The sequence below is a fragment of the Coffea arabica genome, chromosome 2c (genome assembly GCF_036785885.1).
Source record: "Coffea arabica cultivar ET-39 chromosome 2c, Coffea Arabica ET-39 HiFi, whole genome shotgun sequence".
NCBI classification, from domain to species: domain Eukaryota; kingdom Viridiplantae; phylum Streptophyta; class Magnoliopsida; order Gentianales; family Rubiaceae; genus Coffea; species Coffea arabica.
The window spans coordinates 73,416,611-73,442,950 of record NC_092312.1 but is presented as its reverse complement, the minus strand read 5'-3'; the positions used below and the strand labels follow the sequence as shown (position 1 = coordinate 73,442,950).

Sequence of the window (26,340 nt, the reverse complement as noted above, 5' to 3'; positions counted from 1 at the left end):
TATTAGATTACTAATTAACAAAAATTTGGAAGACTCCTGGACTTGTGCGCATTGACCTTGCGAAGAAGCCACGTGCAAGGACCATGCCATTTCTCCATTCGTAACCTAGGAGTTGCATATTTTGGCGAGCAAATCATTTTGTCTTTAACATGGCTACAGCAACTGCCTTCCTGGTATGAAAATTTATAGAGCTCAATTCTCAATAGATATTCAAAAGGACTAGCAGTTAGAGGACGAAATTCTCTGACATCGTGAACAACTGTACACTAGAATTAAAGCCAAGATGACAAAATGGTCTACCAATCCAGAGACACATCATCCTGCAGTCATATTACACATCTCATTGACGGACATTTTCAGCACAAGAAGAAACACAAGTTTGTCGCACCATCTGGAAATCCCAAGTTTGTTGCGGCATCTGGAAATTCCTCACCTGCAGAAACCAAATCACAGTAAAATGGAAAATTCCAACACCACCCAAACAACACCCCCCCCCCCCCCCGGCCCAACAACACACACACACACAAACACAAAAAAAAAAACAGAAAAAATTGTGGGCCAAATCATGATAATAAGTTCAGTCCAATCCTATAGAAATGAGAGCCTAAAGTGGAATATCTTGAACTACAAATTGCAATAACACAAAGACTACTGCAAGTATCGGCCAATGATGAAGAATGCTCTGAACCAAGCATGCTTGCACAGAGAGGAATTAACAGGAAAGGATATTATTTTCGAGTACATGGAAGGAAAGAAGAGATTGGTGTAATTCACATGGTAAGTGGAAAGCACAACAGCAGATATGATAATTAAGTGCAGACAAGAAGGCATGACGCAAAAAGCTTCATCAAGAAGCATGACATTACACGAATTTTTGGACTTGATAGTTTGATCTTTCATTTGTATTTCACCAGCTATCCAAGAAATGTATACCAGGATCCATTTAGATCCTAATTTTTCACGGTCATCATGTCTAAACTCTATCCAGTTAAGTTTATTGTCACTTAAACAGCATCTTAAAAGAAATCACACACGTTCCAATTTCCATAGACCCACAATTTGAACTCTCCAGTTAAAGCTATTAAGTATACTAATTACTTTTCTGAATAAATCATGCAAAGATATGTATACGTATTCTAGTTAAACAATAGATTTAAGATGTTTCTACAGTAGCACACTCACATTTCTACCGAGAGGTTGCTCATTGCAAAGATATGACAAATTTAAGAAGCAACAAAAAAGAAATAATTACTAATGTTCATTGTTGTAAACAAGTTTACCTTGCCAGCATAGAACTGGCTCCACCAACCAATTTGGCACTTCAAAGGAAAAAAATGACTTATTTCTTCTTCTTTCCACCACCAGACTTCGACTTCTTATTTGTATTCTCCTTTTCAATTTTCTCCGCTGCTTCCTGTGATCAAGTTGGGAAATGAAAGCAAATGAATAGCCTTGAAAAGATAAACAGGAAAATTTTTCATAAGGTGAAACAAATTGGCGATCATTTCATACTGAGGACGGTATTTTGTATGTTTTGGTAAAGTCAACACAGAAATTATCAAACTTAAGGGATAGAAAAAGAAATTTTCAGCATTCAGATTCCCATATGTCAATTTCATGGCTACAAAAAATACATGTCCCACAACTTACAAGAACACTTGATAGAAATTCCAAAGATAGAGCCACTGTTTCCAAAAACCATAAGGCCAGAATTGGCCGCACTAAATAAAGGATGGAATACTATCTGATGGGTAGTTACCGCCTAGCAACAACTCTCTCAAATGTCAGAATCAAAATCCTGATTAAAATGCTCAAGAATTTGCAACCATAGTTGTTCAAATCTATCTGTGCACTACAATGGGCTTCCTTCAAGTCATTCTACCGCCTGCGATTGTTTTATTTCAAGAATATCAAGAACGAGGATCAATCAGTCAATGAGTGGAAAATTGGCAACAAAAGAGACTGGTATCCAGCATAAAGTGTCTGGCTTCTCCCAACTGAAACTGCAAAAGAAATTTGATTTGCAGATGAACTAAAGGCTATTACCAGGTTGACATTTAGCCTTTCAAGAGAAAATTGAGATTCCTTCAAGTTTGTCCTTAACTCCACAAGTGATGCAGAGAGCTGGCCAATGAGCGCAAGCCTCTACTCAACCACAAATTTCAACTAGAAAATGTGAGTCTTGTACCTGTATAGTTTTCTCTCTTGATGATTCATTCCCTTTTTGTTTCCTAAATGTCAGCTCCTGAATAATACAACTGCCCACTATTCTGCCCCACCTTGGCCTCAAACTTACAACTCTAAGTTCTCTCCTCATAAAATTCCTAAATCTAACAAGCAGATCATCTATTATGCAAGTTACAACTCAGTATGTTCTATAGCAATCAGTACTAGTATATTGACCACAAATATGATTTACTTGAACATAATTTCAGAAATTATTTATAGATTAAAAATAAAGATAGAGAATAGTCAAGAGCTAAGTTCACCAAGGTTTTTCAGGTTCACGTGCCGAAGAAGCCAACTCCTGCTAAAAGCAATGACTGCTTTGAGCCAATATTCGGAGTTGGCAGGCCAAAGCGGCCAATGACCCTGGGCCGGTGTTTCAGAGTTGCTTTCCCAAAAATCATCTTAAGATTGACTTGAGACTTAGGAGATCCAAGGATGCACTTGGTTTCCTGTGAACCAGTACATAAGAGATTACTGTAACCAACAGTAAACTCATGACATTACAATCCGAAGAAAAACTCTCAAACAAAATATCTAATTTTCAGCTTTTTTGAAGAAGCAATGAAGAGAGGCAAGTATAATCAAAGAATGATTCACTATGATCTCAAAAGGTGGTCTGCAGAATAAAGTACTGGATTCTTGGGCTTTTAGTTTCTAGGTATGTTATATCAGACCAACTTGAGGTAATACATATAAAAGATATAAAACTTTCAATTAGTATATTAATTATGATCCCTAACGACTGTTTTGAGGTATTTTGTTTACTATTACTCCAAATTAATTCCAGTAAGTGCAGCACTCTGATGTCGAGCATCAATACCAAGTATCTTAAGCAAAAGTATTAGGAGACCAAAGTTAAACATGCTCATACAGCCACACGAGGAGCAGAAGAATAAAGGACAAAACAAGGACAACATCACATTGAGTTTGCCAGCGCATGATTTTCTTTATCGAAAAATATTGTGGGACTGCCAAATGAAGGTCTTACATGGACAACAAGCAACAGACAAATGGTCTCAACGCCGAATAATACCTTTCTTTTAAGAGGCGCTGATGTGTTAGCAACTGGTTTGAAGAATGATTCTAATCTGCTCAAGAAAGACAATAATGAGTCATGATTTCACTAAAGCAACAATATCACCAATCAGTCAGTCAGTTCCATACCTCCCCTGCGAAGACTTGTTCTTTGCTGCCTTGATCTTTTCTATTGACTGAATAAATCAACATTTGAGTTTGTAATGTACACAAATTCTGAAGACTGAATTCAAACATAAGCAACCAAATTCTCATCATAAGCATACCTTTGTAACTCTGTCGATGCTGAACCCATTTTCTTTTACCAAAAAGTTTATAAGTCCCTGAAACCAAAGATAATCCCTAAGCTGATCAATAAATAGATATATACGACAATAATGACCAATCTATAATTGTTAATTGAAGTAAATCACTTCTTCATCTGGAGCATTCCACTTGAAATCAAGTTGGTTTTCATCTGTGACAACTTCTGGTTCTTTGAAGAGCTTCCTAGCTTCTTGATATGGCCAATCATCTGGGATTTGGTATCTGAAACATAACAGGTGAAATTGAACTTCAAGTGCATATGCAAAGTCAAATGCAACCGCTTGTAAATTGAATGCAGGAAGAAGTGAAAGGCAGTCAACTAAGGAACATGATGCAAATGAAGAACATCAAACTTTGAGATCTAGGAAATGAGAACTATATCTTAAGATCCAAAATCTAGATAACATATTCTCCTGGCTTTCCGCTTTTCCTGAAACCACAATTTGACAAGTTTCAAGTGACAATATAAATATGTACCTTTCTCTGTTTATGTTCTCGATTACGCTCTCTATTGAGCCATGTTGGCGAATGAGCTTTAAGGCTGTCTGGCCACCAATACCTGATGCATTGAAAATCAGCCCAATATAAGTATGCAATTTTGCTCCTAGATAGCCCAGGGATGCACACAACATGCTCATATATTAGATATCCATGTGAAATTATTGAAAAGAAAGATGAAGAAAAAGAAAGCTAAACAAAAATCTACAAACTTCTCAGTTGAATTCTTGTGCACATTTCCCTTTAAACTAAGACAAATTCTAGGAAAGATATGCCCATTTCCCACAGTATGGATTTTCCATAGTTTGGCAACAACAAAAGCATTTTAAAACTGATGTTACTACAGCAAGAGAAAGATTAGAGTGCGCAAACCAGAAAATATCCATCTTCCTACATGCATATGTTTCCAGCAAACACTTCCCAGTCACATTCATGTCAAGATACATGAATTAGAGGTGCAAGTTGTGATGTCAAAACATTCATTAGGTCAAAACCTCCCAGTCACATTCATGAATTCATGTTTCCAGCAAAAATTCTTTGTCTGAAGTATGTTAAGCTTTCCTTTCTGATGTGTTTTTCAAAACAAACAGAAGAAACCCAGATTTTAATTTAAAAATTCTAAGAAGCCTGACAATGATGGTATCAATGAGATGTGTGAAGCCTGACAATGATGGTATCAGTGAAATGTGCATTACCTCTAATACTGTCACAATAATCACATCCACAAAGAATGCACAAGTCTATAAATTGATCCATGGTAAAGTTCAACTCCTCCAAAACCTGTAGAGAAGTACATCAGTTGATGTCTCAATGTTGAAAATTTGTAAAGCGGGATTCTGATACCTTGGAAATTTCAAATTCCATCACAGGGATTTTTTTGGAGCTAGGGTCCATTAGATGTCGAAGAAACTTTGGAGCTCCAAAAGTTAAGGAATCCATGTCTTCAGAGGCCACAGCATAAACCTGACATTCACAGATGTATGATCTTTCCAATCTCATAACAAAGGGAGCATTAATTCCTTGTTCCTTCTAATCATTTCCATGTAAGGTGTTCACATGGATATATTCGAAGGAAGCAATATACAAATGGATATATTGGAAGGACACAATCAAAGAAAACTAACTCCCAAAGATTTTATGTTGGTGCAAGCTGTGAGACCACCATTAAGACCAAGATACTTGCCTTTCCTGATTTGCAAAGTGCAGCACATTGTGCCTCTGCTTCTGAAGTGGCCTGACATAACAACAGAGTGGAAGGCACTATAGTCAAAGATATAACTTGTCGTGCTCTTAGGAGAAAAGTCAGCACATATATGCAACTGGCAGGCATCAATTTAGAGAAGAAATATTTTGTTTCACTGGCTCACCTCAATCACAGGTACTCCCATAAGTCTAAGGAGTTTCCTGCAGTCCTCATTATGTTGTTTTGTAACCTACACAACCAAAATCAACATGAAACTGATAACATGCTTAACTATATACTTCAAGGAGTTTAGATCTTCTTGTTTTAAAAGAAAGGACAAGAATATCAGCAATTACAAATATCATCTGTTAACCCTAAAAATAGATGCATAAGCACCTAATTGAAGAATTGGTTAGCTCTTATTGATACTGAATATCGATTTAACTCTGAGAATTGTGTACAGGAGCTTCTAACTTCAATAGTTTCTGTAGGTACACAATACTGTTGTACACTCGCAATTTATATTATCAGAAGTGTATACACTTTCCTCTGTGACAACCTGTCTAATCTCAACAGTGAACAGTATGGTGGAAGGGCTTTATGCATTTATTACTCATTGGGATTTTCAAAAACAATTAATCTATGCAAATTGAACTTCGGCTATTGAACCCAATAAATCAATATTTCATTCCCTGGATTCAACAGTGACTACAACCTCATCTAAAGCTTGGCATTTTCTAACAAATGCATTGAATTGTGAAACTGAAGAATGATTTCTGTATTTAATCTTCCTTTTTTTCTTTTGTTTATTACTATCTCTGCTATAGGCTGCCAGAGAAAAGGGTTGGAAACTTTCATAAACAGCAGAATGATCAAAGACCAAATAAGTACAGATTGACAACACCGTTCTACACCATATAACAACCATAAAATGTTAATAGCCCACCTTTACTGTCCTCTTACTGAATTTCTCAATGTCTTCCTTGTTGCCAGTCTGCAAGAAGAAATTGTGGGGGAGAATTCAGCTCTTAAAACGACAAGATACTAGAATGATGCTATGAAAAGGGCAAAGTATAAAAGTCAAGAATTTTTTTCTTTTTTCTTTGGCAGGGTGATTGGAGGCAAAATTATAGTTCTGTTATGTTAACCTCCACAGCCTCATCTAGATCCTCCGTTGCATCTGCCCTCTTAGAAAAACTGCATATCCATATCAGAGTCACAAATTTTGATTTCCGGGAGGGAGCATTCATTCAAAAAAAAAAAAACTTCACAAGCAACATGAATAACAGTATAATACAATATACCGTTTAGCAAGCTCTTGTTTCTTCAAATCTGGTGGCTTACCATCGAACACATAGCTAAAATTTGAAGGCAATAACAAGTTTTAGCATATGTAATAAACTTCTGACCAAATAAAACAAAAGAAACACAAAAATCAGTAAGGAGAAGATTAACAAATTACACTGGCTTAATTCCAGCTTCCAAAAGCCTAATTGTCCGCGTGAACATTCCTACCAAATGACTTAAAACACAGAACGCAAAACCACATCAACAAACAGTTATAACTACCAAAGACTGGTAAACTTTTGTTTAAGAGTAAAATTCAACAAATATTTAGCATGAACGACAGAAAAAAAAAAATTTTTTCCAAAGACCTCTCTCTGCATATTTTGCTAATTTGCTAATTTTCTGTTTTCGGCACATTATTGTCCCAAAAAAATGTAAAATGTGAGTTACCTAGTAACTTCTCCAGCTTCATTAGTAAGCATTTCAGTGCCGCTTCGCCCAACGACAATCTACAGTTTCATTAATTACACGGCAAGTTTAAGGCTTTAAGCTTAGCCAAATGCATATATATCCACAGACCAAGAAACAACAAAAATGGGGGTAGCTAGTGTACGAACAAGGAACTGATAAATGCTCATGCTGGCGTCAATGGCGATTTTTCGGCCGAAGAAGCTTTCGAATTTATGCTCTTTCATCGCCTTCGGAGCATTATCCGCTAAAAGCTTCGTTAAACCCTAAGCAAACAATTCAAAGGAAAAATTAGGAAACAGAAAGTTATGAAGCAAAATTAAGAAATCAATTCGCAGAATACATTGACAGAAATTAGATCGACATACAACCTTTATGCCCATGTGTGCCAGAAATTGGGATGAAAATTGGGAGAAATCCTCTGCTGAGTGACTCCTGAAAGGTAGGGTTTTTAAGGAAACTCTTCCCGCCTCTTTAGCCTTTTATACGTGGCCAACGGGTCAGTTTCCGGTGCTGCCGGTTTTGACCGACTTGAATTCTTTCCCCGACCCGCCATTGACCGGCTCTGATTAATCTTGACTTATTGGTCTCTAATTACTAATTAGTAGCCCGGGTTCCACTTCTCCTTTCTAACTTTTTTTTTTAAGTGATTATTTTTTTATTGAAGCATTTTAAGTGATTTGTTGGAGTACTAGAAACATTCATTTACTAAAGTTACCTAAGACATTTACTCGATAATATTAGGTTTGGGAAAATAGGAAAGTTAGAAAATATGAGTTTGAAAGTAAAAAATATCGGTCTGTCCATCGAGTGTCCGTTAAAATATATTTTATATGTTATATTTTTTAAAATATAATATTAATTAAGGGAAGTAAATAAATACAAGGAATGGTAGGTAAAATTAAATAAAAAATATATATAAATATAAAAAATGATCATAATTATTAGTATGTGTATATATATATATATATGATAATTTAGGTGAATATTATGTGTATTAACGGGTATTTGTAGGGCACGGGTTAGAAAAACTCAAAAGATATTAATTAAGTACTAATCCGCTTATGATCTATCATTATTACATCTCCTTATCTCTAAATTTTATGTGTGTCCATCCTTATTTTGGACAAAGAGAATAATAGTAGTGTCATCTTGGAAACAAGGAAAGGAGAGTTCTTAAGATTTCACATGAGCGCAAAATGTAGAAAACCAAACATAGCCCCGGATAAAGCAATACCAATGCTGGAGTCCGGATTCTTGGGTAGGGGCCAAGTCTTAAATGTAGAAAAATATTTTATTAAGAGTTTGATTTTTTTTTTTCAAGATGAATTACATTTCACATGAGGAAGGCGGTCAAGTAAAATAGCATGAAATTTTATTCATGCAATGTGGAAGATGATCAACAAACAAACATCCTTTGGTTGTTTTTAAAACAAATCAATCATCGAAAACACCCTCAAAAACATCTTAAGAACACTTAATTATCTACAATAAAAGTTAATTATATTTATCCCTATAATTAAAATTTTCAAAAATACCTAATTCATTCATTCATATGATGCGTTAACTCGGCTGTTTTTCCTTTTTCGTGGTGCTCTATTTCATTCGGCCGGTCCATGTCTGACAGAGGCCTGTTTTTAGTGTATGGTAGCGTCTGGTCTCTTGGCTGAATGAGGACTCCAAGTGGTAATAATAGGCCGAACTAAGGACAACAAGCCCAATCTGCAGGCAAGCGGTATCATGACAGTTTTCATGTCACAGACGTGTTTTGTTTGAATAATTATCAACATTTGTTTTAAAAAGCAAGACTTTGATCTGGTGATGAAGGTTAAAATTTCAAGATTTAAAGATTCTAAGTTCTAATCTCCTTCCCCTTCTCCGCCCCTTAAATCTCATTCCTCTCCTTTTTTTTTATAGGTAAGAATTTCCCCCACATTACCGTCCAATCCAACCCTTTGCCTTACCTTAAAAGGAATAGATATAGGTTAAAAAAGGGTTTCTCTTGAAGTCTTGGCCTTGAAATTTATCTGCTTTTTACCTTGATACCATTTGTTAGCAAAAATTTTTGTCTAGGTCTGATTCTTGGAAAAAAATGCTTTGAGTTGAGTTCAGTTGGCAATCTATTCCAAAGTTTTTCTAATTTAATGAGCATTCTTTGCATTATTATGCAATAGAATGCAAAGTTTTGCATGGCATTACTGATCTGCAATAGAGAGCTGCGGTAGGGAGTAGTTTTAGGTTCTTTTTGTCAACTGTCCTGGAGGTCTAGACTTGCATACTCATAAAATTGAGAAGGATGAGGAGGAGAAAATAAAGAGAGCAGATCCTTTGTCCAATATTTTGTGTCCAATTTCCTGTCCAATGTGAAACTACGTAGTTTTACTTATTATATCTGCTGATATGGCAACTAAAAATAGGTGGCTGTTTGGCTGTCTTATACTTCTTTTTCTTTCTTCTTTTTTGAGTTTTCTTTGTTTACACAACTTTGTTACAATTCCCATCTTTTTTAAATATTCTTTTGTATTTGAAATCCTTGATACTTTGTTTTAAAAAAGATGAGAATTGTAATAAAGTTGTGTAAACAAAGGAAACTCAAAAAAGAAGAAAGAAAAAGAAGTATAAGGCAGCCAAACAGCCACCTATTTTTAGTTGTCATATCAGCAAATATAATAAGTGAAACTACGTAGTTTCACATTAGACAGGAAATTGGACACAAAATATTGGACAGAGGATCTGCTCTCGAAAATAAACCCTGCTTATGTCTTCAGTTCTTATGGATGGTAGAATACAATGTGGATACATTCAAGAGGGACTTTAATCTCCCATCCCATGTTAATCTTTTGGATGACAACATAGACATTAGCAGGCAAATCAAATGTGTTTGGCTGTGCTGCGTGACTTGGTAGATCAGTGTCTTTGCATGGACTTGCAGCTCAGCTCTTGGGCCTTTTTTAAACCATAGCAACTGACAGGCGAAAACGATGGATAAAAAAATATTAAGAAAAAAAAATGATTCAATAGGAGAATGGCACCTTTTACTGGTTTGGGTTTTAACTTTCTTTCGGCGAGACTCTGTACAGCATATAAACCTACCAAGAGCATCATGAGTTGAGAGAGATTCCTTAGACGTAGTAAATACACAGTACAGCAATGGCCCTCGGTAAGGCCTTTTTTTTCTTTCTTAAAAAAAAAAAAAGCAACCCCCTGGTTAGTAATGCAGATTGTAGTTAATTTGTTATGGAAGGGGAAAGATTATGGGAGTATGGTAAATTAAAGTCAAAACAGTTTTACATTTGTACCGGCCTTCATCTGCAATCAGTCTGATCTCAAAGTACTGGTACAATAAGGCTGCAAACAATTCTTTGAAAACAAGTTAAAGGGAACAGGTTCAGAAAGCTACGTGGTTTGCGAATGGGATATACTCCAAAAAAATTCATATTCCTGTCCTAAATGGGGACGATTCATGCCATTCTAAGTTGACTACAAGTTTACAGGATCTATTGTATCCAAATGGAAAGTTTCAAATAATTGTGAGCTCCACAAGTTGCCTGGTCAACTTTTCCCAATTTCTAACATGGTTGATTTGCTAAATAAACTTGAAGTTATGTTGATCAAGTGATCAAGATGTCCATAGGATTAGCTCCACTCAGCAACTAAAGAAAACTTAGTAAATCAGGAATGATCCAGTAAGATTTTATATATCTGCGGTGAAAAGAAAAAAATTCTACTCGGGTAGCTGCTAACTTATAGGTGCGAATTTCTTCTTCTTCTTCTACTTTGATTTTTGAGAAGCGTCGAAGGTTCATATAGATGTTTGATGTTCGAAAGAACCAATCTTTAGTCGAGGGACAGATAATTTTACCCTTGGAACTCAAGGTCAAAGAGGCCTCCAAGTCCACAGAAAACACCCTCTTCTTTCACCTCCCCTAGGTCTAAATAAGAGAACCTGTTAAGGCATATTTCATACTGAAATTAAGATCTACTCCAATTGCTACACATATGTTCGAAGAGAAAGGGACAGAAAGTTCGTTCAACTAATTGACTAACAAATGTTATCAGAGCATGGTAAAGCACTGGGAGGGGAGAGATTCTTTATTCCGGTTCTCTTTGGCAACACAGATTAATACATAGTAGAGGTGATCAAAAGCTGAGAAAGGCAAAATATGTAAGAAGCAAAATCACGGCAGTGAGAAGCAAAATCACAGCAGGGAGGGCAGTAGCCCCATCTTTCTGAAGAATAAAAGAAATTCATGTGTTTATCTGATGGCCTTGTTGCACTTTTCTGAACTGGGTCGAGTACAAGGTTACATCAACTATATGTTCTGAATCAGTACTTAAAAGAGAGAATGCTTTACAAGGATGGCCAAGAGATGAATCAGCTTTTATAAACTGTGCTCATTTCCTCTCGCATGTAATTGAATTAGTTCTTTTTTCTTCTCCCAAAATATGAACCAGCTTTCATATGCTTGGAATCTCCATGTGCTCTCTGATCACCTTTATTCCAATCTTTTCTTCCTTTTCGGTCTTAGGAGTGCCAGATACTCCTCTTGTCATGTCTATTTCATTTTGCCAAAGTATGCCATCTTGTAGAAATTCATGTCACCTATCGGCTATCAGCATCGAACGTTATGAGTGTCGTCATTAAATTGTATGTGTATGAAAACATATACCTCTCTATACATTCTTCATTTTTGCACATTTTTCCTTTGTGAATTGTGGATTATTTACACTTGGATCTTAATTGGAAGGAGTTATTGGACTCTTTATCGGGAGAAGAAGTTGTTGTAATTGAACTCTGATAGGAGTATTAGGTGTTATTGGGCCTTTCCACCTCAAACGCTAACTCAAGGGTGAGGTCACACGTATAACTAAGTCGAAACGATATGGGATAAATCCAACAAGTATGCCATTACTTGGAGCTACAGAGTTCATTTATGATTTGGGAGGAAAAAAAATTAAATGTGCTGTGCTGAGCCCTGATCCTTAATTTCTTCACACACTTCCCGCACCTGTTTTTCTAGGTCTGTCAATGTATTGTATCAAGTCATAGTCGACTGATATTAGTTTCATAGCTAATTGCCAAATTGATCTTGTTGTTTTTAATGCATTCATGTGACCTTCTATTATTGAGAATCTGACTACCATGATGTTCTTAAATACAGTGATATGTTGCCTAATTTTCTTGGCATTTTCTTACTGTCTATTCAGAATTGATCACTGTAACAATGACCATTATTGATGCAAGTGTCCTCGTCCCACCTGTCAAGATTTGTTAGTGAGAAAAAGAACAGAAGCAAAAGTTTATATGGAAATTATTCATGATTAGGAACCAATTATAAGCATGTCACTAGGAAATCTTATGACCGCAGGGAGCAATATTAATTTCAAAAGTTTGTGCAGCTACAGGAGGAAAGCCCATTATTTGATCAATTGTGTTGATAAAGATAAAGTTAGTGGAAAGTGAGGGCAATGAAATTTCGAAATCTTGTGGCCTTCAATCTCTTAAAATCATGGTGGATTCTGGATGAGGAAACACAGAAAGAAAGTTAAAACGTGCTAAGCTATAATAAGATGCATCACTAGAGTGGGGATGTCTGCGCATGTTAGTGGGGTGAAGAAGAAGTACTACTACTTAAAAAAAACAACTACTATTGTTGGACCACATGATAGGATATGGAATTCTTTACCGGATTAAGATCATTGTTGTGCTAGATGTTTATGCACTAGATTGATGGGTCCAACTTCTTGAGAGGATTTGCGATGGAAAAAACTAACGAGCGAAATTCTTTTTTCTTTACCATGGTGCAGCTAATCCTTATTCCATCCCCTGATGTGCTCCTCATTGTTAAAAACTGTAATCAACCATTATTCTGCAACCTCATATCCATTGGTTTTTCATTTCTTTCTTTTTCGATTTTCTGCATGGCTTAAAAACTAAGTTTTAATTTGCTTGGATTTTTATATATCTTGTACTCGGTTTTGTTGACAGCATTCTTCATAAAAACAAATTCAGGAATATGTGTGTGTGTGTGTGTACTTTTTCCAGGTTCATAGTTTAGAATGGCAGTGAGAGAGAACAAATCTGACTTGAAAGTGCCTTCTGCAGATAGACTGTCTCATTTTACATTTGCTCAAGTCTGAGATTGATTCTGGGTAGCTCAGTTTTGTCTCTTTGATTGTCACAATTGGTTTTTAAGGTCTGACACAAAATACTTCTTTCCGGCGCAGTAAAAGTTCCTTGATCAGAACCATATTTTCCCATTTTGGTTTTTTCTTTTCGAGATGCACAAGTTTGCAGAGAAATAGATAATCCAACTTCCTCCAACCGACAGAACTCCGAAGAGGGGAATAAAAAAAAAGAATGACTCAGAGAATTGAAAAAGAAGCAAAGAGCAAGCTGGTTGTGGATTGCTTTCTGAAAAGTAAAAGGCATGAAAAGGTTCATCAGGTACTAGATCCTAATGATATTCAGGTTTTCTTTCTTAAGGTGGAATCCTGGATCAACAGTTTAATTATCTTTTCCGTTTTAATAGTCTACCATTGTTGATGACCAGAATATTCAAGTCTTACATTTCTGCACAACTTGATTTTTCACTAAAAATTAACAAAGATTTTGATCTGTAAGATTTTGTCGAATTATATGCCAATCCAATTAGAAATGTACAATGTTGAATAGACAAATAACATGTTAGTCATTGCACCAGATCATGAATTGGCAATGATGATTTTAAAGATCTTCTTTACTTCAATGTGTAAAAGCTGCTCGATAAAAGAGGCATCTGATTCTGTTTTGACAGCACTTTTTATATAGAATTGCAGTTTCAAGATCCAGGTACAGATGTCAAAGCAAATAAATGCCTAAAACTTTTTTATCATATATAATTGCAGGTGTACATGTCAGTGAGTTGGATTATCTGTTATAGCAGACCGTTTTTGTTTTGCACATTTATCACTAAAGCTACATCCAACTACCTTAGTACCTGCAAGAATTGCAGTAGCTGCCTGAATGTACATTGTTCCATCTGACCATTTGCACAAAAGACAGGTCATCCACCCCAAATGTCTGATGATATAACTGAAGTAAATAAACCTATGAAATATGCTTTTCTATGTGAAAATCAAGCAGATTAGAGCATGACCAAGAACTCCAGCACCTATGTGATGACGATATCAATAAGGGCTGAGAGTGAGATTGTCCTTAACTGAGTCACAAGAGGCAGATTCCATCATTCTGGCATATATGGAACTCACAATGCTATGGCTGCATCTGCTCATTTATATGTTGTCATTGCTTTCAATTGTATACAACATAGTTTTCACTCATGCATGTTTTGACACGACTTAGCTTTGTTTGGAAAGCCATTTTTCCCTAGAAAATTTTTGCGTTTTCCATTAACGCATTCCCAATTACCTTTTTATCTCACATAGCTATTATCTTATAATTGATTTCGTCCTTATAATCTTGTTTTACACTGTCATAATGAAGGGTTAAAAAACTACAACGTGTGCAATGTGTCGTAATTTAAGTTCTAGAAATATATATGAGTTTGAATTATTGAAGCACCAAATAGCTATTGACCTCAATATCTCAACTTCCTTAGATTCGAAATCACAAAGATCCATTGAATGGGATTTGTGGATTACTGCATTTATTAGTTTAAGAAGAAGATGAACATCGATCAGCATCATCCTAACAAAAAGGAGGTGCATGTATACCTGTGATTACAGGAGAGCCCTTTTTTTCCTGTTTGCCCAAGAAAGAGACTGCTCAACTTGCATAGTTGCACGAATGGATAATAATTTGATTTGTTAATACAGGAAAGGTTAAGACCACATCCATTTTAGGTTGAAGGTGGTCCAGAGTGATGAGAGAAGAAGAGCAACTTTAGTTCTCCATCCTTTCATTTCATTAGCTTTTTCCTGTATGTGCTCATGTTTTGGCCCCAAACAACTTCTTTAGGGAATAGCTTTTGTGACAATAGACATCCCATGTAGAGGTGGGCGCTAAAGGTGCTAAATCCATTGCACTTAAATGTCCCTACTACAACGATCCCTTCCTCCACAATCTGGATAAGGCAATCAATTCAAGTTTAACTTGGCTACTGGGGCAAGCCACAAAGACCGGAATACTATATCTGATGAAGAATTTCAAGACTTGCTACTTACATGGCATGAAACAGGAGAAAATTTTCAAGAGGCCGAACGTAGACTGACGGATTAATAGAGTTGTGTTAGGAAATTTGCTAGTCGTATATTCCGCGTTTGGATCCCAACAGGTTGAGAACCCGTGCGTAGGTATACAAGATGTCGTTTTACCGGGTTAAATGAATTGCATGTGTGCATCTTGCATCGCGGGTCTAGTTCTTCAATTATTTGGTCGATGTCCAGCTATTGTTCTCCTTTTGACTTCAATTAGAAACCTTTCCAAGTCTTTTTTGGACATATCTTTAGTAGGGGGGTCCTGATATTAAAATTATTCTGGTTACCAAAAAGATAGCTTGTTGATCACAAAGCCACCATACAAAATTAGGCATCAACCTTCCCACTAAACCCACAAAATGTCATAATCACCATCCTATGATTAATACTTGGTATTCAAATCTAAGAAGAAAAGTAATGTTGAGCATATAAATTCAAGATTCAACCTGCTGCAAAAGTTGATGGTATCCCGGAAGCAATCAAAGTTTGCCAAGTAGCTTTGCAGTAATAGCCAGAAACTCCCGCAAAAGGCCAACAAAGTTTAGTAGTAGAAGATAAAATGTTCATTTTACAAGGAGTGCAAGATTTTTTTTTTTTTAATTAGGCCTCAATTATTTTATCTCATGATCAACTGACTAAATTCTCTAATAATTGAGTGTTAGAGATCAAAATACTCTTTTCAAATTCAAAGCACAATGGATTGAAAATATTGAGATACAAGTCATGTGTCGCCTAATGTTCAAACCTTGAGAAAATTTAGAGATTATATATTAGCTTAATTTGTTGCAATGGCAAAGATGTAACACTCACTTGCAAGCATTTAGGATTAGTTTAGATTAATATACGAAGAAAAAGGATGTAATCTTATATCCTTTGGTGGGATCACGCGGATGAAGAACAAAACAAGATTTGTTATTTTAATTTTCTTATTTTTTTTCTTGTTTGTTTTGTTGATCTTTCAAAGGTCCCAATATCAAATAATGAAAGATGGTTTTGGGATGGTCTAGAACACCCAATAGTTGTTGGTCATATATCATACTCACTTTACCTTCATTCAAATGTTTGAGTAATTATTGACAGTAACGGGTCTCATGTTTCATCCATCCCTAACCTTGTCCGCACATAGGTGTCGTTTTGGCACACAGGTATGGTTCCTACATAAATAGAGATTTAAATTATGTGCACGCATCTCACTCCACTAGGCCAAAAATCTTTCTGTCTAGTCCTAGTACTATAGCATTGAAAGAAAAAGGAAAAATTTTTACGAGTTTTTATAGAAACATATATTGTAACAATTATTTGATCGGGAAATGTGAGGTAAAATGTGATTGAAAAATATATTTACAAAAAACGTAAAAAATTTTCTCTAGAAAACTGTAATCCAAACATGCACAGGAGAGGAATGAGACTATGAGTGGAAGTCAATAGGGACCTGAAAATGTTAATATTATTGTGATTCTACACAAGTCATTGAAGGGCAAATATGTATACATTTTGTTTCATCTGTGCATATGTGCAAATAAGTATATATGTGCGCATGAAATTGTGTGTGTGTGTTTTTTTTTGTTGTTATGTATAGGCCCCGTATGGATGCATGGATTAGTTGTTTTTTAGAACATTTTTAAAAAATTTTACTGTAACAATACATGTGAAAAACTTTTATTGTATGTTATTAAAGTGTTTTTAGAGGTGTTGTGGAGATGTATTTTGGGGTACTTTTAGAATTTATATTTCTTTTGGAGTATTTTTTAAAAATAAAAAATAATATCACCACCTCCTATCACAGCTACTAACCCCTTCTCCTCTCTCTTCTCTCTCCCTCCCCCCTTCCTCTTCCCCGCAAATCCCACCTCTCTTCCTTCCTCTTCCCTCATTCTGATCTTATCTAGTAGTGACTAGATGCAAATCTTGTCCCAACCAACCAGATCTGCATCTAGTCATGACTAGATCGCAGCCAGATTGAGGTGAGGTGAGGAAAGGAGGGGCGGGAAGGAGGAGGGGGAGGAAAAGGAAGGGGAAGGGGAAGGAGAGAAGAGAAGAGAAGGGACGAGGTGGTAGTGACGGTGGCGGCAAGTGGTGGTGGTGATAGGTGGAAGAAGAAAAGGGTGATAGAATTTTTTTTTTTTTATATATAGTTGTGAATTGTTTTTAATATATTGTATGGATTAGATACTTTTAGAATTGTTTTGTTTATGTATTACTGTAACATTATATTTGAAAATCTAGTTTGTGAAAAATAGGCCAATCCAAAGAGATTTTCTTAAATTTTGAAATTAGTGCAAGAAACGTAAAAAGAACTTGTGTAAAATACTTTTACACTTCGGGGAGAAGTTGTTACGGTTTATACACAAAATTTAAACAAGTCATTTTCTTGTGATCGAAGACAAGATCTTTTGACTTCAAAATATCAAACCAAGCAGAAATGGAGAGAAAGGGATTGCTGAACAAACATGAGTATGGAAAGGGATTGGTTCCTTCATGTTAGGCCATCAATTCTTCATCGAAATCAGATCCAGTTTATGTACTGAGAGATCTTGGAGAGATCATCCGACCATACAATTTTGCGATCTTTATCAGGACATTCTTACAATTATGACTATACATAAGATTGTTCACCATTTATGAATTTGGAGGTGACAATATTAATTTGACAAGTGCAAAATGAGAAAAAAAAAACTTGAACAAATCGAAGACTGTTAGATTTATTCACTGTTCAGTTGAATGCTACTATTGATTTAGACGAAGATGGACCTAAATTTGACCAAATAGAGAATGTTTCAGAGAAAAATAAATTAAAAGAAATCCCTTTATTTGAATGAAAGCATTTAAAAAAAAAAAAAGATACCTGATATGGGGTATCAAACAAACAACTGTAATTGGTGGCTAGTGCCCACATCCCACATATCTATCTCCCTTTTCCACTGAGGCCTCTTGTGAAAGTGAACCAACGGACTTAGCTCAGCTGCCAGCCATATCTTAATCATGAACAAAGAATCGTGAACATGGAGAGAGAGAAATAAAAAAGAAAGAAAAAGAAAGAAAAGACTGGAGAGAATGTGAAAACAAGGAAGAGCTAGCTAGCAATCACTTTGATGCACGTCCAACTCGAACGTTATATACAAAGCTCCCTTTAGCCTTATTATAAGTTAGCATACGTTCAAAAACACATGCATTTCCCTCCTGCCAACACCATCACCACAAATCCCACCAGCAGTTGGTCTCTCTCTAACTGCTAAGTGAAAAAACTCAACCAAGTCCTAGCAGCCATGGTGAGTCTTCTTCTCCTTCCAATCTCTAATGAGGGACACGAATGCCATCGTTAAATGATCGGATATTAATCATCTTAATCGCATAGTTTTCTCTGTGTTGTGTCATGTGATCTGTACAGGAGGATGCTATGAAGTCTGATCAAGATTCATCGAACATGAAAGGGAAAGGGGGATTTAGAGCTGCCTCGTTTGTTTATGGTACGCATGGGAGTTGGGATAGCGATCAATTACAGCTAGGACAACCTTAATTGGTTTGTGTTATCGATCGACCTATGTTTTTTACTAATTTTTTAAGTGTCGTTTTAACAATAATGTAGCCTTGGTGTCATTGGAGAACATGGGTTTTGTTGCGAACATGGTGAGCTTCGTCTTGTACTTCCAACTCCAAATGTATTTCAAGGTGTCTGCAGCAGCCAACACTGTCACCAACCTCATGGGTTCAACTTACCTGCTTTCCATTTTTGGTGGCTTTATCTCGGACACGTACATAAACCGGTTCAAAACTTGTTTGATTTTTGGAGTATTTGAATTAGCGGTATGTTTCTACCATTCTAATACCTCTTCATAAGACATTGATTGCTTCATATTGATAATTGACATGATCAGCACTAACCATTCAACTCTAATTTCCTCTCAGAGACTAATTATGATTCCTTAAAATTAAGAATTTAAGAGATTAGTAAGTTTCAACAACACAAACAAACTGGACGTATATAATTACTTCATTTGCGCCATGCAAAATTGTTGCTTAATCCAACGATAAATTAACTTGACTAGACATTTAAGTCCAATGTACTTCTACGTTTCTAATATCTGCAGGCTTTATTGCTGATGACGGTTCAAGCTCGTTACAAGGATTTGCAGCCAAGCCCTTGCGGGAAGTCAAGTTGTTTAGCAGGTAGAGTAGCAGTGATGTTCTATGCATCACTTTCTTTGGTAGCAATGGGCACAGGTGGGGTAAGGGGCGCTCTTCCTGCCCTAGGTGCGGACCAGTTTAATCAGAAAGATCCAAAGGAATCCAAAGCTCTTGCCACTTATTTCAACTTTCTATTACTCAGCTCTACCTTGGGAGCAACAATTGGAGTCACAATCATTGTTTGGGTGGCTACTAACAGACATTGGTGGCCTGGATTTCTGATATCCCTCCTTGCAACCCTTGTTGGTTTTATTTTTCTTGTGTTGGGCAAGCCTTTCTACCGCCTTCAACTTCCAGGAGATAGCCCCCTCCTAAGAGTTATACAGGTCCTTCTTTGTCCTTTGAATCATGACAATTCTATGCAATCAATCAGTTCATAGTAGATATTTTTCAAGTCTGATCGTACTATTTCTTGAATTCGGCCCCACATTTTGAAAAAAAAAGAAAGGGGGTCTAACTTCTTGATTACAGTTTCCAGTCTGACCTTTAATTGCATATGCAATCCTTGAATTTTTAGTCTGTTTCATGTTTGCACCAATTAGTAATTGAATGTTAAAATTTTGTTCATCATTTGAGCCTTTGAGCTGTGCATGACATGGATTTCTAAAGGATAAAATATGCTAGTAATTCGCATTGACGTATTTGTAAAATGCTAGTATTTCTAAATTCTAAAGGATGGTACTGTGAAGACATGGATATCTTATTCCTAAAGGCTAAAATATACTGCTGGTATTTTGCATTAACAGCTAATTAAAGTGAGGAGTTGCTATGGCCAATTGGCATATTTCTTTCTAAGATTAGCCAAGCATGACTGAAAATCCACAATTGGGTATGTATGACTATTAATGTTATACATGCTACTTGACCGTAATGATTATTTTTTTTTCTTTGCCCTTTTAAGATACACTTTTCATTGAGGACCACAATTTTCTTTTCAAAAGTTATTCCTCATTCATTCACTTGAAGAAAATCGGAAAAAGATAAAATTTTAATTTTTAAAGAAATGCCACAATTTGAAGCGCAAAAGGGAATTAATTGGTTTCTGGGCTATGTCATGTTTAAGTGAAAAATTGACTTCTCTTGGCGTTACAGGTTATAGTTGTGGCAATTAAAAACCGAAGCTTGCAACATCCAAGTAGCCCCGAAGAACTTTACGAGCCAGAGGACAAAGAATCATCAATTTCAACAGATCAAAAGATTCAGCACACTGAACAATTCAGGTCAGATTAATGCCTGATGCTAAATCTAGCAAGCCTGATATATATGTATGTATTCCCTCTAAGGTTTATCTAAACATATGATGGTTTCTTGATTTTATTGATCGAATCAGGTGGCTCGACAAGGCGGCAATACTTCGTGACAGCAATACCAAGCCAGCGCCCTGGACAGTTTGCACAGTTACCCAAGTCGAAGAGGTTAAGGTTCTGACAAGAATGCTGCCAATCATAGCCAGCACAATCATCTTGAACACATGTATGGCGCAACTCCAAACCTTCTCAGTCACACAAGGCTATTACATGAACCGTGTCCTCGGCTCCTTTGAAGTACCCGCACCATCAGTTCCCGTGATTCCCCTGGTTTTCATAAGCATCCTGATCCCCATCTACGAATTCTTCTTCGTCCCATTCGCCCGAAAGATCACCAACCATCCATCCGGGGTCACGCAGCTTCAGCGTGTCGGGGTCGGGCTAGTTCTCTCAGTAGTCTCAATGACCGTAGCTGGATTTGTTGAAGTCAAGAGGAAAAACCACGACCTGACATACGGGAAGCCCGTACATGTGGTTTGGCTGTCATTTCAATATGGGATTTTCGGCATTGCAGACATGTTTACTCTCGTGGGATTGCTGGAATTTTTCTACAAAGAGGCGCCAGTGGGGATGAGATCGCTGTCCACATCATTTACATGGCTAACACAGTCCTTCGGGTATTTCTTGAGCAGTATTTTCGTGGATATCATCAACTCTGTTACGAGGAGGACAACACATAGCAAACGTGGATGGTTAGATGGGAAGCTTTTGGACGAGAACCATTTGGATTATTTCTTTTGGTTCTTGGCCATTCTGAGCCTCCTCAATTTCTTCAATTATCTGTACTGGGCTTCATGGTACAAGTACAAACAGGAAAATGTCTCCAGCAGTGCAGATGGTATATGCTGGAGCACTAACGCTATGTGTGCGCCCCAATCTTTGTCTGCAAGCGGTGTGCCATTGTTCAAGGAACCTGATGATCAGGCTGATCAGAATGAAGCCAGGAAGACAAGAACAACAGCAACAAATGGAAATGGAATCGTTGGCAATGATGAAAAAAGTACTGAAGAGGCCAACGGCAAGAGCTAAATAATTTGGTGAAATGTGGCACGGGACAATGGCAGAAGATGCCGTAGTACATATAGTTGCTTAAAAATTTGAAGGAGGTCTAAAGATGTTGAAAATTTTTTTTTCTCTTTTTCTTCTTTTTTTTTTTTGGGTTTTTCTTTTCTGGGGTATGTTTTGATTGTATGCTTGTTGACATATATTTAGGGCCATAATTAGATTTTTGGAAAAGTGGTTGTTTGAGGATTTGACCAGGATATCCCATTTAATTTAATTAATGGAACTTTGTACTACTTAAGAGCAAATCATACAAATTGCAAAGTTGTGCGGTTTTCCCGCAAGTTTTATTCTTGTTTGATCACTTGCAAGTTTTTATATTTGGCCTCTAAAACATCAAATTTTGTTCCAGTGTTCTTGATCCTTGAATTGGTTTCTTATTGAGAGTGGGAAAAAAAAAAAAAAAAACTTTACCGTTCATTTTGAACTTCAAGGAAAATTGAAAATACTTTTTGTAACTCAATGGCCCAATTTCATTGTCTGGAATTTGGCTATTAAAACTCAAAAAGAGTTGAGATTCAGGAGTGGCTCAATTAGCACGGACTTGCAGGATTTGGAAGCCTGAATTGTGATGATTGAAATGCTGCGAACTCTCTTTTTATCTGTGTTGGCCCAACGAGAAGTAGTAAGGGCTGATTGGAAACAAACCTTTGTCCCATATTCGGTGGTATACCCAAATTCATTTGCTCCAAGGTGCTTGGGTGCTTGACCCAATACATAAAGGTGCATATGTTTAACAACTAATCAATGGGCTTCATGAACTTTTGCTATAAACAAAGCCACTCAATGCAATACACTAAGGTGTATTTGATAAAACTGAAATTGAAATATGCATTCTAAATTCATTAATTTACTACTAAATTGGTGAGTATTAAATATGATATATTTGAATATATATCACGTTAAGTAATAAGTGAATAATAACTTAGCACTTATTTTTTGAAATAAATTTATTTAGAAAATTCAGTGTCACTTCATAAATTCATATATTCTATTTTTGTTATCAAACGCATCTGAACACATGTTCATCTGAACACATGTTCATCTGAACATGTTAAAATCTGAATCCTTTAAATTTAAGTACTAAATTAAATTATCAAACAAGTCTAAGTTTCCATGAACATGTTAAAATCTGAACCCTTTAAATTTAAGTACTAAACTAAATTATCAAATAAAGTCTAAGTTTCCTTATCAGCAGCAAACAAGCAATTGTTCGCTGTGAGGGGAGGGATGGGTTGGGCAGTACGAGAGGAAAGAGTGTAAGCATGAGGTCTCAGGTTCGAGTCCTCTTGCTTACACACACACACACACAAAAAACAAAAAAAAACAAATTGTTCGCTGTTGTGATTCCTGTGAAGGGTAAATCATGTGAGACATTCGGATTCCACCGACAGAAAAGCCATAAATTAGCCACAGAGATGGACCTGAAAAGCACCCGAGAATTAATGGAACATTGTTAATAAATTTCAGAGGAGTAATACTTAATCCAAGCATGCTTCTTGATTTTGTCTGTGTGAGCTCGTACAGTTGATCCCTCCCATATTAATTTCTTGTCTATGTCAAATGGATTGAATTATGTTCAGATCCAACTCTATGATACCTGTTGGGCTTTCATCCACTAATTCCTATTGTAATCACATCCACCAGGCATAACTTTCATTTAATTTAATTCACTATTACTGCATCCTATATATTACCTTAGGGTCTTTGCTCGGCCATTGCCATTAATGTACTTACTGATGTAAGATTTCAAATATTTATGAATACAAATGACAATTTGACCCAAAAAAAAAATGAAAACAAGAAGCTCAAAATTGAATACGTTGCCCTAGGCCAGTTCTATTCGACCTAAATGTGGCAAGTCTTTATACAGGTATTGCTGGCTTTAATATGAATTTGTAATTTTTTTTTTTTTTTTGGTTTCCTTTTGGAATCTAACATGAGAGTTGGGAGACCTTTAATTATTTCTTGGTGAATTTCTTACCCATATGGGGTATCAAGCAACATGCATGTTCATCTGATTTTAGATTGTTATGCTCTCAAGTGTTTGGATATAAGATTATTAGAAAATTTTCTTTAAAACAACAATGTTGCGATTTTTATTAATATAATGTATGTGACATAATATGATTAAAGACGTATTTATGATGTAATAAAAAAAATTTCCTATCATTATCTTGCCTTTTATTTGATTCATTTTTATATAGCAAAGGCAGTGTAACATTACATATACCATGTGACTAAGGGGGCGTTTGGTTCGCACGTCGGAATCGGATTTGGATTCGGAATCGGATATCTTGGGTTTGGAATGAGGTCATTCATTCCAATATATTTGTTTGGTTCAAGTACCTGGAATGTGTATCATTACTATAGTTGATGTTTGGTTCGTCGACTCTTTCGGAATGGAATATAATAAATATATTATAAACCACATCGTAAATGATAATTATTGGCTCTTTGTAAATAAGATATAAGAAATTTTCACTAATTAAATATATTAGTATAAATGTATTAGTAAATATATTAGTATAAATGTATTAGTAAATTTAGATAATAATATTATCATTATAAATTTGTAACTAATTCAATTAAATATTATATATATAATTAAATATAAATATATAATTATATAATTATATAATATATACAAATATTAATTATACTAATATTTTATATAAATATAATATATATTACATATTAAATATAGTTATTATTATATATTATTATATTTAAAATAATTATTATTATAATTATATAACTTATTAATATTACATACATGTATATATTATAATTATATGCACATATAATATACATTTATAAATATACATATATATTATAAATATAATATTATATAACATTAATAAATTTATAATATATATTATATAAGTATAATTATATTTAACTAAATAATTATAATATATAATTATATAATACAATAACATCATTATTATAAGTTTGTAACTAATTAAATTAAATGTTATATACATAATTAATTATAATTATACAAACGCTATAAAATAAATACATAATTATAATTATATAATATATAAATATTAATTGTACTCATATTTTATATAAGTATAATGTATATTAATATTAGATATAGTAATTATTATATATTATTGTATTTAAGATAATAAATATAAATATAAATATAATTATATAATTTATTAATGTTATATACATGTGTATATTATAATCATATGCACATATAATATGCATTTATAAATATACATATATATTATAAATATATTATTACATAATATTAATAAATTTATATATATATTATATAAATATAATTATATTTAACTGAATAATTATAATATATATTTATATAATGTACTAATATTATAATTATAATATATTATATATATGTACATAATTATAATTATATAATATATAAATATTAATTGTACTCATATTTTATATAAGTATAATGCATATTAATATTAGATATAGTAATTATTATATATTATTGTATTTAAAATAATAAATATAATTATATAATTTATTAATATTATATACATGTGTATATTATAATCATATGCACATATAATATGCATTTATTAAATATACATATATATATATATTATAAATATATTATTACATAATATTAATAAATTTATATATATTATATAAATATAATATATATTTATATAATGTACTAATATTATAATTATAATATATTATATATATGTATATATTATAATATATAATATATATAATATATATAAATATTAATTATATCATTGTATAATTATAATATGTAATTGGATTTGTTTCTTGGAATCAAAGTTGGGAATCGGACAAAACCCACCAAAATATTAGGGAATGGAGAAACACCAAATTTTTAGAAATCATTCCAAGATTTCAATTCCCATTCCAGTGAACCAAACACCATTTATGGGGTTCATTCCATTCCCCGAATCCGATACCCTCTTACCAAACGCCCCCTAAGTTCCTCCAATGATCATCATCTGTACTCTTTGATGTAACTTTTTTGTAATCAACTGTTGGCCACCACCGTAGCCTCTCATCACTTGCCATTATATGTGTTTGTCACTTTAAATGGTTTAAATTCATACAGGTGCGTAGTATACCTATCTGATCCGATAGTAATTTAGTCTCTGTCGATTCTCCCATTGTCCAGTTAATCCCTCCCCTTTAGTATAGGTTAGAGTAGGAGTAGGCGTAAAATAGACAAGTTTCGATTGACAAAAAAAAAATTAGGAATGTTTTCTCAGAAGCATCATCTTGTTATTTTTAGGTTCCAGCCTCCTACTTTTTTGAGACCTCCACTTCAAAATTGCATGTCCTTTGTCGGCTATACAAACTGGCATAGGTGTTTCTTCACGGATAATCATTGTTAGCATGTAACTAGAAGTGACGCCTTTCTTGGCAGGGGATAAATTTTTAAGTTCATCATTTAAAAAAAAAAAAAAAAAAAAAAGAAGGTTACTCATTCCGAACATATTAATATTTTGCCGGTTATAGATTTTTTTTGAAAAAAAACATAAAAGTTAAGAGGCGGCGAGTTGGAAAACAAATGTTGTTGTGCAAAATGGTTAAAGCTGTGCTGAT

General features: G+C 34.7%; 2 protein-coding genes and 1 long non-coding RNA gene across 5 annotated transcripts; 2 read left to right on the top strand and 1 right to left on the bottom strand.

Moving 5' to 3' along the window:
* Nucleotides 1–171: 171 nt before the first annotated feature.
* On the bottom strand, nt 172–7,459 carry LOC113727891 (flap endonuclease 1). 2 transcript variants are annotated; one of them, XM_027252283.2, is made up of 19 exons: nt 7,378–7,459; nt 7,156–7,272; nt 6,989–7,047; nt 6,714–6,773; nt 6,556–6,609; nt 6,400–6,448; nt 6,198–6,245; nt 5,436–5,501; nt 5,252–5,302; nt 4,912–5,031; nt 4,764–4,848; nt 4,048–4,129; nt 3,678–3,792; nt 3,531–3,587; nt 3,394–3,440; nt 3,263–3,317; nt 2,490–2,678; nt 1,281–1,414; nt 172–433 (listed from the first exon to the last, which is right to left on the bottom strand). In XM_027252283.2, exons 1-17 carry the CDS (start codon nt 7,387–7,389, stop codon nt 2,505–2,507), a joined length of 1,251 nt encoding a protein of 416 aa, XP_027108084.1. In that variant the 5' UTR covers nt 7,390–7,459; the 3' UTR covers nt 172–433; nt 1,281–1,414; nt 2,490–2,504. The 2 variants fall into 2 exon arrangements, with proteins under 2 accessions (XP_027108084.1, XP_027108085.1); XM_027252284.2 differs by lacking the exon at nt 2,490–2,678.
* A 5,263-nt stretch (nt 7,460–12,722) lies between these two features.
* On the top strand, nt 12,723–14,448 carry LOC140036050 (uncharacterized). Its single transcript, XR_011839945.1, has 2 exons — nt 12,723–13,454; nt 13,895–14,448. It is a non-coding gene; the product is annotated as an uncharacterized lncRNA (long non-coding RNA).
* Nucleotides 14,449–18,339: 3,891 nt separating this feature from the next.
* Nucleotides 18,340–21,933, top strand: LOC113727890 (protein NRT1/ PTR FAMILY 4.3). 2 transcript variants are annotated; one of them, XM_027252279.2, is made up of 6 exons: nt 18,340–18,474; nt 18,594–18,672; nt 18,792–19,009; nt 19,294–19,716; nt 20,483–20,610; nt 20,721–21,933. In XM_027252279.2, exons 1-6 carry the CDS (start codon nt 18,472–18,474, stop codon nt 21,724–21,726), a joined length of 1,857 nt encoding a protein of 618 aa, XP_027108080.1. In that variant the 5' UTR covers nt 18,340–18,471; the 3' UTR covers nt 21,727–21,933. The 2 variants fall into 2 exon arrangements, with proteins under 2 accessions (XP_027108080.1, XP_027108081.1); XM_027252280.2 differs by having other exon boundaries at nt 18,561–18,672.
* The last annotated feature ends 4,407 nt before the right edge of the window (nt 21,934–26,340 follow it).

Bases quoted from the DNA above. Each gene is read 5' to 3' on its own strand.
- LOC113727891 (XM_027252283.2), bottom strand. The intron at 5,303-5,435 runs GTGAGCCAGTGA...TTGTTATGTCAG, and splicing joins TGGGAGTACCTGTGATTGAG to GCCACTTCAGAAGCAGAGGC. The intron at 2,679-3,262 runs GTATTATTCGGC...ACTGGTTCACAG, and splicing joins CAGCGCCTCTTAAAAGAAAG to GAAACCAAGTGCATCCTTGG.
- LOC113727890 (XM_027252279.2), top strand. The intron at 19,010-19,293 runs GTATGTTTCTAC...TAATATCTGCAG, and splicing joins TTGGAGTATTTGAATTAGCG to GCTTTATTGCTGATGACGGT. The intron at 19,717-20,482 runs GTCCTTCTTTGT...TTGGCGTTACAG, and splicing joins CCCTCCTAAGAGTTATACAG to GTTATAGTTGTGGCAATTAA.